At 38.1% G+C, this 19,280-nt stretch overlaps 1 protein-coding gene across 1 annotated transcript; it reads right to left on the reverse strand.

The window, feature by feature from the left end:
* Positions 1 to 6,933: 6,933 nt before the first annotated feature.
* Positions 6,934 to 17,474, reverse strand: LOC146455663 (pyroglutamylated RF-amide peptide receptor-like). The gene is made up of 5 exons (XM_085094001.1): positions 17,309 to 17,474; positions 12,849 to 12,992; positions 11,722 to 11,989; positions 9,934 to 10,191; positions 6,934 to 7,645 (listed from the first exon to the last, which is right to left on the reverse strand). The coding sequence occupies exons 2-5, from the start codon at positions 12,959 to 12,961 to the stop codon at positions 7,301 to 7,303; spliced, it is 984 nt and encodes a 327-aa protein (XP_084950127.1). The 5' UTR covers positions 12,962 to 12,992; positions 17,309 to 17,474; the 3' UTR covers positions 6,934 to 7,300.
* Between the last annotated feature and the right edge of the window lie 1,806 nt (positions 17,475 to 19,280).

Below are 19,280 nucleotides of genomic sequence, written 5' to 3' on the forward strand. Positions count from 1 at the left end.
GACTTCTTTCATTCAATCTTACTTTGAAAAAAAATGGAGCAAATAGCTAAGAGTGCTATATAATTCATACCTTTGAGCGGCCACACTGGATGTTTAAGAAATATGGGACATCTATAGGCATCGTAACACTTTAGGCCGTTTTATACATTTGGTCACAAAGATTGTGTTACATGCATTTCACCGGTAGACCGCTGACCTTGCACTTACGTACGCCCTTGTCCACGAGATAGAAATTGATGTTTCGTCCAGCTAGACCCCAAAGACAATTAATTATATAATCAGTTCAAACTGAGGTTACGGGTTTGGCTTATCATAATTTTATCTGGTTGCGTCTAAACACGCGCAGTTGTTTTGATTTTTGATAAAGTTTTTCAAATTTCAGTCTAACGTAGCCTCCGAATACAGCCGCCTCTCATCGCTCTCGTCCCCGAGGGGCGTTTCGCAAAACGGCCCTCGGGGGCCGGGAGCGATGAGAGGCGGCTTTATTCGCAGGCTACCATGAATGCTACTCAAGGAGAGTTAAAAGCAATGTCACTGTCTAGTTCATCTGGATAAGACCCAATTTTCAATTTATTGTTCACAAAAATTGTCTGTTGTAGGATAGTTTTCATGCGATAAAAGATAGTTCATCCATCAGTAATGGAATTTGAGCAGACAAAATATGGTTTCTTTGGCCTTAATGGGTCAAAGTAAGAACACGATCCAACAAGATCATGTTGCCTGAATATATGGTGCTATGCTCTGAATTTTTAGAGTACTTGCGAAAGCCAACAGGCACTAATATCGAGGTCATCTTGTGGATAAGTCTAGATTGCACAAATGTGATGCTCCGATCTCCCTTCGTTTGCTTGAAACGATTAGCTGCCCAACTGGGTGGGACCGGCGCAGAATCGGTTTTGGCAGCGCCGTCTGATGCCATAAGCATCTCGATGTCTTGAGCAAATAGACCTGATCAGATGGCTGTCATCGATTTCGAAGATACTAAGGGAAATTTTACGCTGAAGTTTAGTCAGTTAGTTATGTCACTTTGTAGAACTGGCTTTACAGCCAAAGGAGCGTAGCTCTGCCATCCAGGCTGTGAAACCCTGGTCCTCTCTCTGACAAAAATTGCTCCCCCTGCGCTCCTCCCTTATTCCTGCTGACAATGTACTGTGGTCGACTGTCGCAGGTGTGAGTCGTACTACAGGAAATATTGAGGAAAAATAGGGATGACAGTGGTGACGCAACCCCGTTTCCCTCCTCGCTCTTACCCCGCCGCCTCCCCCTCAACCTCCCCATTCTTTACGTCGGGAGACTGCTACAGTGACAAAGCACACGGCCAAATAACTTCCTAACCTCCTCATTCTTTACGTCGGGAGACTGTAACAGTGACAAAACACACGGCCAAATAACTTTTTAAAAAAAATCACTAAAAATCGTAAATGTGTGTGGATGTAATAACCAGTAATTCAGAATCAAATTGCAAGCGTTATTTAAGGTAATTCTTATTTAAGGTCAGGATTTTTGCGTTACAGTAATTCGATACCTGCTCTGTCTACGAGAAGCTCCGCCTCAGTTTTCAGCGTTCAGTCAGCAAACCCCGTGACCCTTAGATAGTTTTAGAAGCGGCAGTGAAAAATTACCCTTGGCATGCGCCCGGGGGGTACCCTGTGAGCAGAGGCCCTTCGATCTTCCTAGATAAGTCGAAGGGCCACTGCTCGCAGGGTACCCGGGGGGTATATAAAAATTGACGGGGGTGAGCGTAGCTTTCGGGGGTTAAAATTCGTGGTTTAGTACCTGTCAAAGGTATGGCGCTACCTTTTAGCCAGTTTTAGGGTATTGAGCGAAAACATATGAGAGAAAGTTATTATAAATGTCAGTCAACTGTCACTTAGCGTATTCATTTTAGAGTTGGTACCACTAAGTGGGAAAATTGCACAGATCACGGCTACAAAACAAATTCTGGTACCTTTTAGTGGTACTTTTCAAAATTTATGACGATCAACTCGTCAATTTGATATGGGAGTCCCCCTCCCCCTGGGGGCAAGTGATCTGTGCAAACTGTAACGCAATCTCTGCTGTTAAACGTATTTTTAAATCGCGGTAAAATACATATATCGTTCCTGATTGATATGATGATTTCTACATTGTAAAGAACGCTCGCTCAAAAGGTATGAATTACGTAGCACTTGTAGTTATTGTTCCATTTGTTCTAAAGTAAGATTCAATGCAAAACATTCTGGTCCGAATTCAAAACGTTGACTACGTAAACTGACCTTTGTGACCTTTATATGCTTTTGAACTCGGGGTCTACTAAAACTGCCACAATCTTTTGTGCCTGCCACGAAATGATTAAAAACCATGGAAAGTGATATTATGAACGTGGGCCAAAACCTATAGCAAGTACCAACAAACAATTGTTGTTTGAAACGTTTTCATCTTGAGTTAATCTGAGTTTTGGCATCGGAATGCCGTGACAGAAAAGCTCAAATTTCACTAAAGTACTACCGTGTAATTCGCGGCCTCAAAAATCTCCTTTTGTGTTGCCCATAGTTTTGAAAGCGGATTTTATAAGAAGAAATGATGCTCTTTCACGTGGTGTAAATCTTTATCCTCAACGCCATGTACCAGTTGATGATTTTAGCGTCGCAAATTTGTCAATTTGGCATCACGAGAAATCGCTTAAAAAATTGTAAATATTGAAAAATCTCCTAAATATTTAATTTTCACTTCAGATGAGTAACATACCATTCATGATGTCTATAATTATGTACTTATCAGACTGGATGTTTTTCGTTTGGAACGAAACTAGTTTGATTTTTAAAACAAGGTCTTCGCAACATGTGGTGTCAGACACCGAAAACCCGGTTCAGGAGCGGTGAATTCAAGATCATAGCCTCACATCAAAAATAATTATCGGATCGAAGTAAAACATGTATTTCTTGCAATAGTTTACTGTGGGCTATGTTGTGAATTTTTTTGAGAATTTTGAATTTTTCGCTATTGCACACCTCTGGTTGATATTTACAGACATCCGCTCTTAAAGGTCCAGGGAATGCGTTATGTCACCACGGAACATATGCATGTTAGTTTTTTCGGTAACGGAGCAAAGAAAAACTCAAACATCATATGACAAGGCCCAAATGTGAATAAAATGCTATTTGCCTCAAAATATTATGTAATTGCTGAGCGTGAAACATCAAAAGAAATATGTGACATTCAGTCGTCACGGAAATGAGTCAGAATAATAAATTAATTTAATGTTACTTCTCCGCCATTCACTCCATTTCATACAATAAACAAAAAAACATAAATTAGGCTACATACAATCTTAGAATAAAAAAAATAATATTAACAACTCAATAGTTACAGTCCTATCTATTTCGGACGCTAAAAATGAATTCTTTCAAGTTTGAACTGCCCAAGTAAAATATGTCGACATGTTAGGTAAACATAAATAAAAACAGCATGCTACAAAAAGGGCACATTGTCAGCCAGACTTTACCAGTGTCTTAGCTACGTAATTGTACCTCATATCTCGATTTTTCTTGATGACTGCACAAACCAGAGAGTTTTCAACGATACGTGTAACGATGAGAATGGAGTTTACTGTTGTTATGGCAACGTTGGATGATCCTGACATGGCCAAAGCGCTTTCCTGTTAGATATGTAACCTGGATGAAAGCAACAAATAAATGTATCAAGGAAAAAGAAACTCACATGTTAGCCTGAAGAATCTTATCTTGACGATTTACCCCTCACAAAATCGGCCTATTAACCACGCCTTAGTATTTTTGTTTTAGTTGGTGAAACGCGAACTAGGAAGGTGCTTCCCTTTTCCATCGGAGAATGTTGCTGTTGAGAAATGTCGTGGAGAATCGCACGGGCATTTTACGGAAAGGGGACGCCACAACTGAATTTCTTTACCATTGGGGTGACTTTAACAATCTTGAAGTTCAAGTTCTTACGGTTTGCAAGCTGAATGAAAGTAAGATTTAAGTTTGAACGTGTCAGTCGAAAATCAATTTCTAAAGCCTGAACCATTTACAGTTAGAGTTGATGCTGTTGAGTCTAATAAAAATTTTCATCCTTTTAGTGAAACCCTTTTAAGATCAAAAATTGAAAATTAACAAAAGAAAAGAGAGTTTTGGCTTAAAAAAAAAAAATGGGACAAAAATGCTTAAATTGAGCGATTCAAAGCGAAAACAAAGTTTCTTGAATTGCACTTCATTCAACAGCTTATTCTTTCAACAATTTATGCTAATTCAACATTCTGTATTTGTTTAACAATCTTTTGCTCATTGAACAATTTCTGCGCAGTGGTTATTGGCGTATTACGTCACGGAAGATTTTGGCGCCAAAACAATCTCGTTCCGAGGCCACGAAAAACGAAAAAAAAAAAGACGGCGGCTGAGAAGGCAAGAGTCTCGACAACTATCAGATGTTGTCAGCAGCAGCTGATTAAAGAGATGAACGCGAATGGTTATATTTGAGAATGACAATAAAAAATGTTGAATGAAATTTGAATATGTTAAGCCAATACAAAAAGATATTATTTTGCACCATTTCGCCAGCCATACCTTCAACTCTGATGCACTCTCCAGTATCAACTTCCCAAGCACTTTCTTGGCTTCTGAAGCGTTTTTAATAAGTTTTAACGTAAAAGCTTTAAAGCTCCATTCGTCATTACCTCTTGCGCATAATTGTTGCCACTAGCTTGGTGATTAAAAAGATTATTAATGGTTTTCTCCTGAGGGATAGAATATTCTTGGATATTATATATGAGTTAAGATATAAACGCAATGTATCTTTAATTAGAAGCCCTCAAATCGACCGTACATTTAGGTAATGCAAATAAAATAATTGGACACTGAAGATAAGGAAGTTTTCGCGTCAAGCGAGTTATTATTACGTTTTGCACCAAGGCGGAAAAAGTTCTCATCTTTATGTAATAAAATTTTAGATCGATTTTTTGCTTTGCATTTGTGTGTTACTCAGAAATGGTAGTACTGGTATATATTTTGCAGCGGTTAGTTTAGATACGAGGAACTAAAAGAAAAAAAAAAAGATTAAATTACCTGAAAAATATGGTAACAGAGGTTTCGTCCAAAGCCAGATAAATAGTACTGAATAAAAATACAGGAAGTGTAAACTAGCCAACACCTGTTATTTAAAATTATAAAACAGGTCTGTTGTGCGCCAAAGTGATGACTTCATGTCAAAAATATTTAGTCAGCCATTAAACCTAAAAATAAAATTGTGTAAACATCGTTTTTTACATTGGCCTAGAGTTTTGTTTTTCGTGATATTTGGACAATGTGGTTGGGGTTTTCTCCCATTGTTCATTGACAGGGGACTTTGACGGGCCATTCATGTTATCTATTCAAGTTTATTATTTTTTTCTAGTACCGTCCACAGTAAATTGCTTCCCAATAAATAATATAGGAGGATGTCAATGTCTTCTCAGCTCGCTTTTACAGTTTTTTGTCTGTCCTAAACTTAAACAGCTTTTAATTTTATGGAAACTTTGCTAAACGTTTTGGCCCTGGAGCTTTCCTGTGCGTTTTTTTTTAGCATGACAAGCGTGATAAACTTTTCAGAATAATCCGCGACAAAATGGCCTTATAGTCAAGCTTATAGTCCCGCATGACCCATAGTACTTTTCACAAAATAACAGCCTAAAGTTCTTTTGAAAGAATCCGAGATGGTTGAAACGTATTCTAATGTTGGCTTAAACTGAAAAATCAAAGTCAAGTTTTCGCTTTAGGAGTCTGATAATTTCGTATTGCGTGTCATAATCCTTGTGTTCCCTACGCCTCTACCGACTTCAGAATTTTTAAGATGTCCTTGTTTACAGCGGTTACCAATAACACGCGACCTATCGCCTTCACAAAAGTCGGATAAAGGTGCTTTTTGGTGGATGTCAATCATAGAAAACCCGTTGAAATTATTTTCAATTCTGACAAAACTTTATAAGCTTTCTTTCTTCAGACTTCAAATGAAATTCGTAGGTATTACGACCTGAGGAAATCATTTCTTAAGTTAACCTGAATGTGTCGTTTGTCAATGAGCAAGATTTAAAGTTTCATCTTCATCTTTTTTTTACCGTTCCCGTTTCTTAGCATATACCGTTTAGTAGTACATAACTTGAGTTTCCATTCCTATATGAGGCAGTTTTTAATCGAACACAAATCGATTGCTGTAATCCTTCAAGAGAAGGGCTTATAGTGAGTAAAAAAATGGGCGAGTGGATCGGTAAGTAAGCGAGTAAAGGTAACAGAGCAGTATATCTTTATTATACCTCTTCTCTTCAAAGGGAAGCATTGCTCTTGTTACAACAGAGGTTTTGAAATAATAGTAAATTAAATATGCTAAATTAAAAAAAAGAATCACTACGCAAACTAATACCTTAGAATCTTTTTCCTTTTTCTAAGCACCAAGTACACTTATTTGCCTATAATGTTACCGTTATTATGAATTTCCGCCTGTAACAGATAAAGCTTATTGTCATGATCACCTATGAGTCATAAAGCAACCGTCAGTGCTAATAATACCAAGGTGTTCCATTAAATTACATGACCTGTATATCGAAAAATCCAGCATAAATTGCTTTTCATCCACTATGCAATTTCCAACGAAAATTCAAAACACATTAAAATGTTCGACAGGTGTTGCTGCTCGTCTAGTTTTCATTTTTTCATTCTTTTGTCCCAAATATACAAGTACCTAATCACACGAATGAGTGGGTACAAGAGCAGGTACTATTTAGACGCGTCTATATTTAGCGACTGGGCAAGGACTGTTTTTGCTACTCCTTGTCCTCTAAAAAATAAAACGACGACAACAAGAGAAAAAAATCATTGAATATGTAAATTAAGAATACAATACACCGCAGGTAGATGAATCTATTAATCGTCTTTTGATAGCCATAGAGTTCGTTGTTATTATACTTGAGGCAGCGTGGTCGAGTGGTTAGGGCGCCGGACTTGAACTGAATCCGGAGGTCCCAGGTTGATTTCCCGCTCTGACCACTAGCTGGAGTTGTTTCTCGGTAGCCCCGAGTTCAACTCCTCGGCCGCGCTGGTAAACAGCCAGCTGGTCTGCCTCCTGCCAGTTGCGATTTTTTAATCATGTTATTTTCAATTGAAATTATTGCTTTGTGAAGTTTAATGCTCGGCCCCACTAGCACTTGTGCTATAAACACTGCCGAGGATAAATAATAGTTTTATTATTATAATATTAACACATTTGGGGAGTTGCGCTCTCGCTACAATTTCTTCGGCCCCCTCTTTCTGGACTTTGTGGATACGCCCCTCATATATCACGCTTTGGAACTTGGTCCCGCTGTGTCATTCTGCTGGGTCCTGCAGTCGTTCATCTCTTTAGGCTGTGGTTCCAGGGCAGCTGGTGGACTCGAACCGCTGCAGCATATCATGCCCTTCATCTTCTTTCTAAATCGATGGTTTATAAGTGCGTATGCAAACGGATTGACAGCCGAATTGAACATGATCATGGTGTGAACAATTGGAAATGTAGCAGAACCGAGATAGTAGGAGCCATAATCCTCTAACAAATGGGTTATTACGTCGCTCCCCCAGCAGATTCCATAAATGGCGCTGACTGTCAAAACCATCAAGGTGACTCGCTTCCGTAATTTTAACACACCCTGCGAATAAAAAGAAGTCACAAGCACAGTATAGTAAGACTGAAATCTTTCGTTTTGGAAATAGTCTTAACGTCTTTAGGAGAAATAATACTAAACATTATCATGAGCACAGAGAAGTATATTAAACTTTATCGCGATCCTGGGGGATCTTCCCATTGCGCTGAGACGTCAATATAAAGTCGTATTGCCGTCTCAAAATGACCGTTTCTGATTGGCTCAAAAACTGTCATGACTAAGCATGACAGCACGGCACTTAAATGGGTTTGGCGCGCACAGATTAAAATTTTACTTCTGTGAATGAACATGCGACGTTGGATGGTGTTGTTTATTTCTTTTCGTTTGAGTTCACAAAGCTTCTGACACTGTTCAAGGACCACTTATAATATTTTTTTGTGGTGAACATGTACCATGGTACAGCGGCTACAACTTTTTTTTTGAAGGTAAGCGAAAAAGAGTGATTATAAATTCGATGAAGAGAAATTTACTTAAAAGACTTTCTCGAGTGTGAAAGCGGCTACGGTAAATAACAATGAGCTTAAATTCCAATAAATGATGGCACTTTCAAAGCCAAAGGATCTGTTTCTTTTCTGATGTTTCTTATCTCTAGAAAAAATTGCTCCAAGAGCGCTGCTGCGTTCTCTTTCATGGCTCAGGTTTGTCAATTTGATCTTCTTGTCGTAGCGCCGAACGGCAGACTCGGTAATTTTTACAGTATTCTTCGCCGCTTGGTTTCTTTCAAATTTTCTAAATCTCCACGGCATCTAAGCTAGGATAACAATGCTCTGTTTTCGTTTTTGGGTACTAGCATGGTTGCTCTTTTTGTTCTTGCTTCTGGTTTGAGGTTTATTCATTACTGTTTTCATGTTGTTGTTTTAGTCTCGGCGGTAACAAATTTTCGATAACATTTGCTGGTAAAATGTTCAAACCTACTAGCTCGTCTATTTCATCAATGGTAGGTGCTTTATGGACTGTAAATTTTTTGCATTTTCTTTGTTTTGACGTTAAAATTAAAGCCAAAAATTCAAATAACCCGCCCCGAGAAAAAATTTCGCGCACGGATATTACCATGGCTATAGTTTAACTGAAGTAAGAATTTCTCTTTCAATCAGTGCACGATTTGTACTTTATCCGTTTAATCTCCAACAAAATGTCAGTATCACGATAAAAAACTAAATTCGATTTTGAGACGGCAATACGACTTTATATTGATGGCGTTGGGAGAAAATATATTCCGTACTGGGCTCCGTCGCTTCGCGACTCCGCCCAATACGGAATATATTTTCTCCCAACCAGCCGTCAATATAAAGTCGTATTGCCGTCTCAAAATCGAATTTAGTTTAAAGAATAAAATGTGCTGAAATCTCGGTAGGCTTATAGAAAAACAGGAAAACCTTTCCTCAGAGAAAGACCTCTGCTTTCTTTTGCAACAATGTTTTCTTCAAGTGAATTTTACTCCTTCATACGTAACTGTTGGCCATGCCACAGTTAGTTACTTAAAACGATGGCAAAATTTTTGGAGTACGTCAAAAGGATGGCGTTATTCTTTGGAACCGAGATGAGCTTTATTCTAGTACCTAAACCGATAATAAAATATTGCGGATTGAGAATGCATGAAGAAAAAAAAAATAACCAAGGAAGCCCGTCGCTCCAGACGTACCATTTGGCAAAACGTCGATCAGATTGTCTAAAGGAAAACTTATCTCCAATCTGCAGAACCATTATTTTTTCTAAGGTAGGAATAACAATGTGATACACGACACATTATTGTTTTTTATTCAGAAAACCCCAGGAATATGCAGACCCCAGGAATAATAGAGCTTTAATAGCAATCTTAAAAAGGGATGTCGAGGTTTAAATATATTGGCAACACTTGCCATCGTGTTGATGCTTGGGTGCATGTGTGTTCACTGACAGTGACGCGAAAAATAAAATGAAGGTTAGATTACTCACTAATCTCCAATCAGCTTATGTATCAGATACATAATTGCATCATTGCTTTCCCATAATAGCCTCGCATTGATTTTGTAGGAAGACATGGAATACAGCCGCAACCTTTGGCCCATATTTCTCTTTATTGGTTAGAATAGAGATAAATAACATCTAGCTGACAAAATAGCTTGGTTTGTGTGCCAAATGGGTGCCCTACTTAACGAGAGATTAATGACCTTGCGGTTCAGTCTTACAGAGGTGTCGTGCCTGTGTTTTCGTAGTAAACCACGCAATAAGATTCGAAGTGGCATTCAAATACAGAGCACATTGAACCCCAATGAAATAAGGGAACCACATACCTGTTGTTGATAAGTGAGTTTATAATCATCATCACGCTTGAACCACAAAGTGTAAACCATTCTGGCGTATAACCCAGCCATCAGCACAATGGAAAGGAGAACAAAAGCATTTGTTGCCCAAGTGTGAGCCGTGTTCATCCACTGTTCAGGCCATTCGTAATGGCACTGGTAGTTAGCGAGTTTCGTGTCAAAATCAGTTTTGAGGAAGTGCGGGGTACACATAATTATTGACAGGATCCAAGAACCAGGAATAATCATCTAGAAAAACAAAAGGCTTCAAAGTGGTAATTATGACTGTCACATGCAATAATTTTTTTGCTTCGAATAGGCTACCGCTCAAAACAAATGAAAACGTCGTGGTTATACAGTGGTTTTTCATAGCTTAATGCCAAATGTTTTCATAATATTCAGTTTCCAAGAAGAAGAAGAAGAAGAAGAAGAAGAAGAAGAAGAAGAAGAAGAAGAAGAAGAAGAAGAAGAAGAAGAAGAAAAAGAAGAAGAAGAAAAACTGATCGTAAATACGAAACGCCAGCACCAGCTTAAAGGTCCAGGGAATGCGTTTTGTTACCACGGAACATATGCATGTTAGTTTTTTCAGTAACGGAGCACAGAAAAACTCAAACATCATATGACAAGGCCCAAATGTGAATAAAATGCTATTTGCCTCAAAATATTAAATAATTGCTGAGCGTGAAACATCAAAAGAAATTTGTGACATTCAGTCGTCACGGAAATGAGTCAGAACAATAAATTAATTTTATGTTACTTCTCCCCCATTAACTCCATTTCATACAATAAACGAAAAAACATAAATTAGGCTACATACAACCTCAGAATAAAAAAAATAATATTAACAACTCAATAGTTACAGTCCTATCTATTTCGGACGCTAAAAATAAATTCTTTCAAGTTTGAACTGCCCAAGTAAAATATGTCAACATGTTAGGTAAACATAAATAAAAACAGCATGCTACAAAAAGGGCACCTTGTCAGCTAGCAAAATGGTTCGATTACGAAACAGCTAGTTTTCAAAAAAAAAAAAAAAAACTACAAGGGTGCAAAAATATAATAAATAAATAAATAAATAAAATAAACAACAAGAACTGCAACCTTGGTTCAGCACTTCACCATAATAACTTATGCCTAACCAAACCCTATTTTCCTTTTCTTATATAGAACAAGGCTTGTAGTCCCCTCCTCTGAATTGAACGCCTAACAAGAAACAGATCGCTGACTAAATCCTCAAGAAAAAAAATCCAAAGATTACCCACCCCATCCTCACCAATGACCCCCAACAGATTATCCGGGTTAGTCCGAAGTCAAAACGACTTTTCTTCCTTGGGAAAAACTTAAGTTACTGACCGGTTGAAAAAGTGAGGTATCGTCTCTGAAAACCTGTATCAAAACACCATAAGTCTAATCTGCAACGATCTTTAGCCGTAGATACATTATGATGTTGTCATTGGTCCAGTTGGAGGGGACATAGGCATGACAGACAAGTACAGTAGATCCGTCGTTAATAACGCAGTTGAATTAATTCGCCACATAATCAGAGACCTTCTCTTCAGTGGTCTAACAATTGAGCTCTGGCGAAACCTAACCATTGGCACACTGACTCCTCTAAACTCTGTCTTTACATTTCATTTTATATATACTAGTCCCATCTGTTCCTTAAAATTATTACTAGAACCCACCCTCTTAAAAAAATTTCAATTACTACCTTTATACGATGAGATCCCTATTCTGAAAATTTCAAACAATCAGCTAGGTGTTGGCCCAATGACATACCTTGAGTTTGCACTTGGTAAGTTTCCCTTTGTATTCATAAGGGTATATCACGGCATAGTAGCGTTCAAATGCAATGGCAAGAAGACTGAAGATTGAGGAATACGCTGCAATCCAACCCAAGGTCTCGGTCCTCACTTGACATAAAAGTTTTCCAGCTATCCCATCTGGATGGGTTGAAATGTAGCTTAGAATCAGCCCCGGTACACGAAATGTGCAGAAAATAATGTCCGCCACTGCTAGATTCACAAGAAGAAAATCTATTGGAATCCTGTGAATTTAAGTGAAAACTCTTAGTTTGAAATGTTTTGAAGAATTAATGAGGTCAACTCGCCGGCCGTTAACTCAATCCATACTTAAACGGGAGGAAGAGAAGAGGGATGTGTGGCAGGCGTATAGCCTTTGCATATTTACAGTTTTTAAAATATATAATTAAAAACATTTTAAAATATATATTTTTCAATTTTTAATATCCAAGGTCAAAGAAACCAGACTTAATCTTATTTGAAGGTTAGCTTGAAAACACTTGTTTATGAAATTTGGATGATGATTTGGATTGACACTTTTGATTTATTTTTGCGTTCGCTACGGTACCATTATACGGTTGGATCAGATGCGGACCTCAAGCACTCGCCAAGTTTTAATGTCAGAATTAATTATAACATAGCTAGTAACACGCAATCAAATTCACGACTCGTAAGCGTGCATCATAATCTTGTTCTTTCTTGAGTAAGCAAACTCGACCTTTTCTTGCTTTGCAGAAATTAATATTTTCTCGTACATTAAGTGGCCTAACGCAACAGAAAAAGCATTTTGGGCCAAGAAAATGGACAAAGAATTTAATATCACATGTACACAAAAAGCAAGTTTTGGTTGTCGTTAGTTGTTTTTGGACTTACATCCTTTTAAAACATTTGGAGAATATTGACGCTTTGAAAAATTCAATGGGCATCTACGTGACCCATAAAATATCCCGGAAATCACTTTTGACGGCCTATTTGTTCGATTTTCATGAATTTTAAATCCTACCAAAATAAAAGGCGTCATGGGAACTTATAACTTTGAATCTACATGTATACGTGACTAGAAATGGAAAGGCTATATTACTCTCAGTATCCATGTATGTATACCTCATATCTCGATTTCTCTTTATCACAGCACAAACCAAGGAGTTTCCAACGATACTTGTAATAATGAAGATAGACGTCACTGTTGTTACGGCAACATCAGTTGATTTAGGCATGATTGGAGTGTGTCAGTGTCAGTTACTTAACCTGGATAAAAAGCAAACATATCACATTCTTTTAAATTTTTCTCCAACTGGTTGGCAAAAAAAAAAAAAATGTCAAAGTCAACTGATCATGAGTTTGTATGATGAGCTAAGTCCCTTAGCGAGTTACATTCAATTTATTTAGATTTGTGCCTCGGCTAATTACACGGCAAAGAAAGGACACAGCTTTCTTGCGTGATCTGCTAATTTCAAATTATCTCATTTTTGGAGAAGCTGGAGACCTAGCAAGGCCCGGTTTGGGCGTCCTATCCCTCATGCGCTATACAGAATACAATTAAGTTTGCCTCTAGGGGGACAAGATCACAGATTTAGACGGCTTGCCTAATACAATAACGTTCGACTTAGGTGCGGCATTTTTATTACAGCGGTCCCTCGTGTCGAACCTAACTGATGGTCGTTTCTTGTTTTTGTGCGCAAGCAATCGTGCTTGACTATTCACGCCACAAGGTGTACACTCATCAGGAGCTTTGTTATTTCGAAAAATACATTAAAATTTGTTAATATGTGTGAGATTCAGCTACATGGAAAGTACAACGTATAAATCGAAGTCGTTCCAATTTCGCGGTTAGCTCTGTCGTACCTAAAAAAAAAAAAGCCGCATCTAACTCAAATTTGCCGATGCAAATTGATTGAAACGGTGCGCAGCTGTCACACCACTTTTGGCAGGACTTGGTTGGGCGTATAAAAAGTACTGTGGGCCTTGCGTACTATGGGAACTTTCAAACTTACTGAGAATGGTTGGTAATCATATTGCAACAGACTAACAGTACCTTTCATGCAAAACATACGTAATAGGTAACAGATCATCAAGACTTTCAGTGAAACGGTCGTTTAGGTCATACAGGCGTTTGCTTGAATTAAACAAGTGATCAGTTTTTTTTTTTAGATGTGTCCGTGCCACAGTAATTTTCAAATCTTGAGCACATGCTGGCTCGTGTCAGCAATGAAATTTGTGGAACATGAATGAACTATCTTTGCAAACTTAAAATTGAATCAATGTAACTTCAAGCTGGGATTTAAGTTGACCGCCAGTGAGCCGGCTCATGCAGGTGCTGGCCTTATCGACTTTCCTCTTTTCGTTGAGATTTAACGTCATCGTCCATCGTGGTTGACTCTCGCTATCAATTGAATTGAATATTTTCCTTCATTCCGATCCCACTATCGACTGAAGATTAACTCTTTTTTTTCCCGTTTCCTAGAAATGTTTTTGTAAACGTTTATGCAAATAAAACCCTTCTACTGAAAACCATCTCTATTTAAACTTAAGTTTATACTGTCAACCGAAAAAAAGTTTCCATCGCATGAATCAACTGTCACAACAAAAAAAGGTTTGTGGTTACTGAACTTAACTTGGAAAATTTCTAACTGACGAAGAGTTATTTTACCGAATCAATCAACTTCAAAGCTTCCATAAAATGGCGTCAGTTCACTACCTTGTTTATCTCGTTTTCAAGCCTTTGCTATCAAATATATGGCACAGTGGTTTAATTAGCTTACTTTTCTCTTTTTCATGAGCAGTACGTTTAGGTACCATTAGAGAGAAACGTAGTTACAATTACCTGATAAATAAAGTGATGGTAAACATCTCGCCCATTACTCTTGTTGAACTAAGCAAAGCTGTTAGCAGCCGCTTGTTTGCTGCATAAATGAGCTTTAACTACCACGTCACTTGCGCGCATCTGCTTGATTCAAATGATCAGCAAATCCATGTTGTTTTTTTCCAGAGTATTGCCTTGACTTGTTAAAATATATCATTTCATTTTTAAGCGGGCAATCACTTTAAGTTTGTAACAAGATATGTTTCGTTCAACGATGATCATCAGTCGTGAGTTCGCTAACGAATTTACTAATGGCGTAACATATTTTGAATTAATGGACAACATTTAAATACGCGTGGCATGGAACAATACATTTCCTAAAACCGAATATACAAAGAGAAACATAATATAAACAACAAAAATAATTACAGCTATCACACAAAATTGTATGAATAAATAAAGTTAAATAACAAGACACTAACGTATAAGAAAATTACATCGGAATAGAAGAGTAAGGTCGGCAGGATTAAGCTGCTTATTTAATGTGGGATTTTCCCAGCGGATATGAGTAGCTTCTTTTAAAATTAACTGTTGTCTATTAGGTGCAGAATCCAAAATAGGAAAAGCTTCTGTTTGAACAAAGTTTGCAGCATGTCTCAGATTCTTGTAGATGCTGTTAAATGTGTGAGTTCCTGTCCATACTCGGGTGCTCGCGAATGCTTGTTGAAAAATGTCGGCTTGTTTCGCCAATGTAGCAGGCATAACATCCTGCGCAAGAAAAATTGTAGACAACACGCGAACGAAGAACGAGAGGCACAGGATCCTTAACACTAATAGTAATGACTTTGGAAGAAGAAAAACAATTTAATTTCAATATTAGTACAACAATGCTGAACAAGTTTACGTTATCTTTTCTGCGCTTCTATAGTAAAGAAACATGCATGAGGTAACTTGAAATAATAAAATGAAACTGATTTTGAACTTGAGCGCCATCAGATGGGCTGTCTTGAGCTCTGCTGACGCATTGATTCATTGACAACCGTCTCAATAATATGAACAGGGAAACCGTTTTAACATAAAATAAATGTTAGATTCTCTTTGTCATTATTAAAGCCCAACCAAGAATTGTTGATTTTGTAAGCCCTGTCAACCAGCGTTCTAACAAGATAATTCTGTAGGAGAATGCAGTAAAACTGAAATAATTGGTAAGAAGATCTTGACCTGTGGAAGTTTTCTTGTGGAAAACTTAGGTCCGAAGATTAACAATCCTCTTAATATTCGGACCCCAGTGTCAGTGATTGTCGCGAAAGCTGCGGAATCAAAATTGAAAAGAAATGAATACGGTAAAACAACTTCAGGACCCTCGCCATCGTGAGCTTAAAAAATGGTATCTTTATTTTTGACTTTGAATGCCATTTTTTTCTCAAATGTTTATTGATCGTTTCCCGTCTATTCGTTTCAACTGTAATTGTATCAACTGTCTCACAGTCTTCAAACATCGTATGTAACAACTCTGTTAAGAGGAAGCCTTAAGTTCTATAAGCCCTATGGTTTCTGCTAACGCTTCGTCGCTACTTTCTCTGTAATGTTTGTACTCATATTGTGCTATTTTTGTAACGTGTGTGGTAAACTAAACAAACAAACGTAATACTAGAGACACTTTAATCTAATAATCCAAAGGCCAATCAAAACAGGACATGCTTTCATTACTCCCTTGGAAGAATTTTAATTTCCACATTGTCATTCATTCCTGCATGTAAAATTTTTAGGCAACCTGTTTGTGCACATAATGTTTCGTTGACAGTTGATGCAATGATAACGTAGAAACGTCGTACGGTGTTTTCGCTTATCTTTATGTGTAGCTAAAAGTTTAAATATTACAACCATAACACATTGTCCTAAAAAGCCGTTTACTAGCGGTTAGCCTCACTTGCTCGATAATAAAATGCAAAGCAAGGATCAAGTTTCACAGACTTATTCCGCTAAAGGTTTCCCAACGGTATTCAACTGAAACACACGAGTAAACAGAAAAATTGTAGGCCCTCTAACAGAAAGCCTTCCTAGAAACAGGTACTCGGCCATTGTCGAACTTCTGCTTTGTGATTAATTTTTCAGAAAAGTAGCCCAACTATAAAATCCATTAAACTACGAAAAACTGACATTGTCAAGTTATACGCGCTGGTGGTCCATTAGGTAAAATGTCAGCTAACGAAAGATTAAAAGAAGACCGCTGGTAATTATGGCCGATTATCAGTTACCCAGAATCATTCGTTTATTATAATATTAACACAAAATTGAAGTACAGTACAGTTCCCACCCGAAAGTAGTGAAGCTAAACGAGTCGGGTGGGTGCAGAAAGATAAATACACCAAGACTTTCAAAAGAAAAAAAAAGGAAAAGAAAATTACAATACAATATAATATAGGAAATTAAAATTATACAATACAATATAGGAAAATAGATAAGTGGTTTACTACAACAGAGGCTTATTCTACTGTTATTAAGGTTCCATAAAACCGGCAGTCATTTTATCAGAAAAAGGAAAAGAAAATTACAATACAATATAGGAAAATAGATAGGAGATTTACAATAACAGAGGCTTATTCTAGTGTTACTTTGATATCAGTTCCAAAACGCCATGGCTTTGATATGATCGTTCATCTAATACAGCAGGTCGGTTTTGTCCATAGCCTAATCACGAGTTGCTTTAATACGCGATAATGAAAGTTGCAAACATTGAAAATAAGAAACGTTAGATTACCTGTAAGTCGAGGTGCCAACTTAACCAGAATGTTCCGTCCACTGCTCGTCCTGTAAGAACTATACTTATTTACCATCAAAACGAATTTCACAAAAACGGAGAAACAGCTGGTGGCAACCTCTAATTGACATATCACAGGCGCCGCACAGACGCTCTCTTGGCTCGTCATGCAATCTTTCCTCCCCAACGAACGGGCGCTTTCCTTTCCAATCGTTAGATCAGCTGAAGCCCACGTGAAGATTACTAGAGAGCCAATCGGTGCTAAGTCATTGTGTTTCAAAAGCAATCATACGCTTCGTATGAAAAGGCTCTCTTGAGGCGATTAATTATTTTCTCGCGAGTTCCCAATTTTCCAAAATCATCACTTATTCCCAAAACAATTCTTGGAAATAATTGTTTGCTCTGTGGTTTTTTTCTCTTCCCTTCTGCGAGAATTCATGTTTTCGGCAAGTGTTCTGTGAACATACTGGGCCTGGGATGCGTTTCTCAACCCCCCCCCCAACTCTATTTTACAGACACAAAATTCATAACCTAAAATTCAATTTTGAAAGCAAAAGCATTTTAAGTTTAAGACACACGTTAAGCTAGTTTGCAGGAAAAATAACCATCATTACGAAAGCTCTTTGGGAGTTTTGAGAAACGAACGTCTGAACGTAGCCTGCGAACACAGACGTATTTCCGGCTGGCGGACAATCTCGTATCCAGAGTCCTCAGGCTTTTTGTTCAGCGGGTAACCGCCAGGAGAGACTCTGGAGAATTCGAAAAAATTTCATTTTTTTGATTGGCTGCTCTGTATAAGCTCCGTGACGGCTTCCATTGTTTTACCTTAGAAATTCTGCGGTAATAAAATTCCAGTACCCCAGAGTCAATCCTGGTCACCGACCGCTGGCCAAAGAGCCTGAGGACTCTGGGTACGAGATTGGCTGGTGGAAAGAAGAGACAGCCGGAAATACGTCTGCGTTCGCAGGCTAGCCTGAACCGATATTATTATGGATATTATTGTGCTGATCGCGCTTTGAACTCTACAACAAAGTGCCGCAGAAAAATCACTGACATTGGTCACCTTCCCTACCACTTCTAATTCTTCGGATCTTAGAGGTCTACATTTACGGAAGGTAAGTTGAAACATTTCATTATCGGAAGGTTGGTGAAACAACTACAACAAACAACAACATAGTCCGAAATTTTGCACGTCAAGTCTTAAACCAACGCAAGAACTGATGAATAGCGATTTTCCGAACTCGGTCGGTGAATTATACGAAAACATCCTCCTTTTTATCCACAAAATACGCTATGGCCTCTCTCTGATAACGATTTAAATCGACAATTTACATCGCACCGCTGGTAGCAAAACGAACCAGCCTAAGTATCTACACGGTGCCCGTTCCACTTGAGATTGAAATGTTTCGAAAACTACACCTGAGTTTTATTCCAGGTCCAGAAATAAGACCGGGTTGGAAACGGATAGCCGGTACGGGTAGGAAGCCTCGTGTGAAAAGATCTATCCAGGCCAATTTTTGGACCAGCGGATCTATTTCAGAGGAACCAGTCCTGTGTAAACATAGCCCTAGGAACCCTGGTACGTACTGACTGTGCAATGAACTTACTGTGCAGAAAGTTTTTACTTGTTTTTGGTCTACTACTTCTTGCTCTCGTTCAGAGGTCACACCAAGGCTTCTGACAATAGTTAGCTTAAGTTTAATAGTCTAATAATACTTTTTCATGTAATATTACTACTGACAGTCTAGAGTGGGAAGAGGGACTTAGACGACTGGAGAAATTTGGAGGAAATTGAATTCGCATACTAAGATTACTATCCAATATGATACAGGCCCTCGCGTTATAGATACGCTTGTTCGATTTACCGGCAATATTCAATGATATTTGCGCTTACTACTTAATAGATCGTTCTTGTGAACGAAACCCGGCAGCTTGATCGTAGAAACTGGCACAAGCTCCACGTGATTAGAAA

The sequence above is a fragment of the Pavona decussata genome, unplaced genomic scaffold, assembly GCF_977016875.1.
Source record: "Pavona decussata unplaced genomic scaffold, jaPavDecu1.1 SCAFFOLD_272, whole genome shotgun sequence".
NCBI lineage: Eukaryota > Metazoa > Cnidaria > Anthozoa > Scleractinia > Agariciidae > Pavona > Pavona decussata.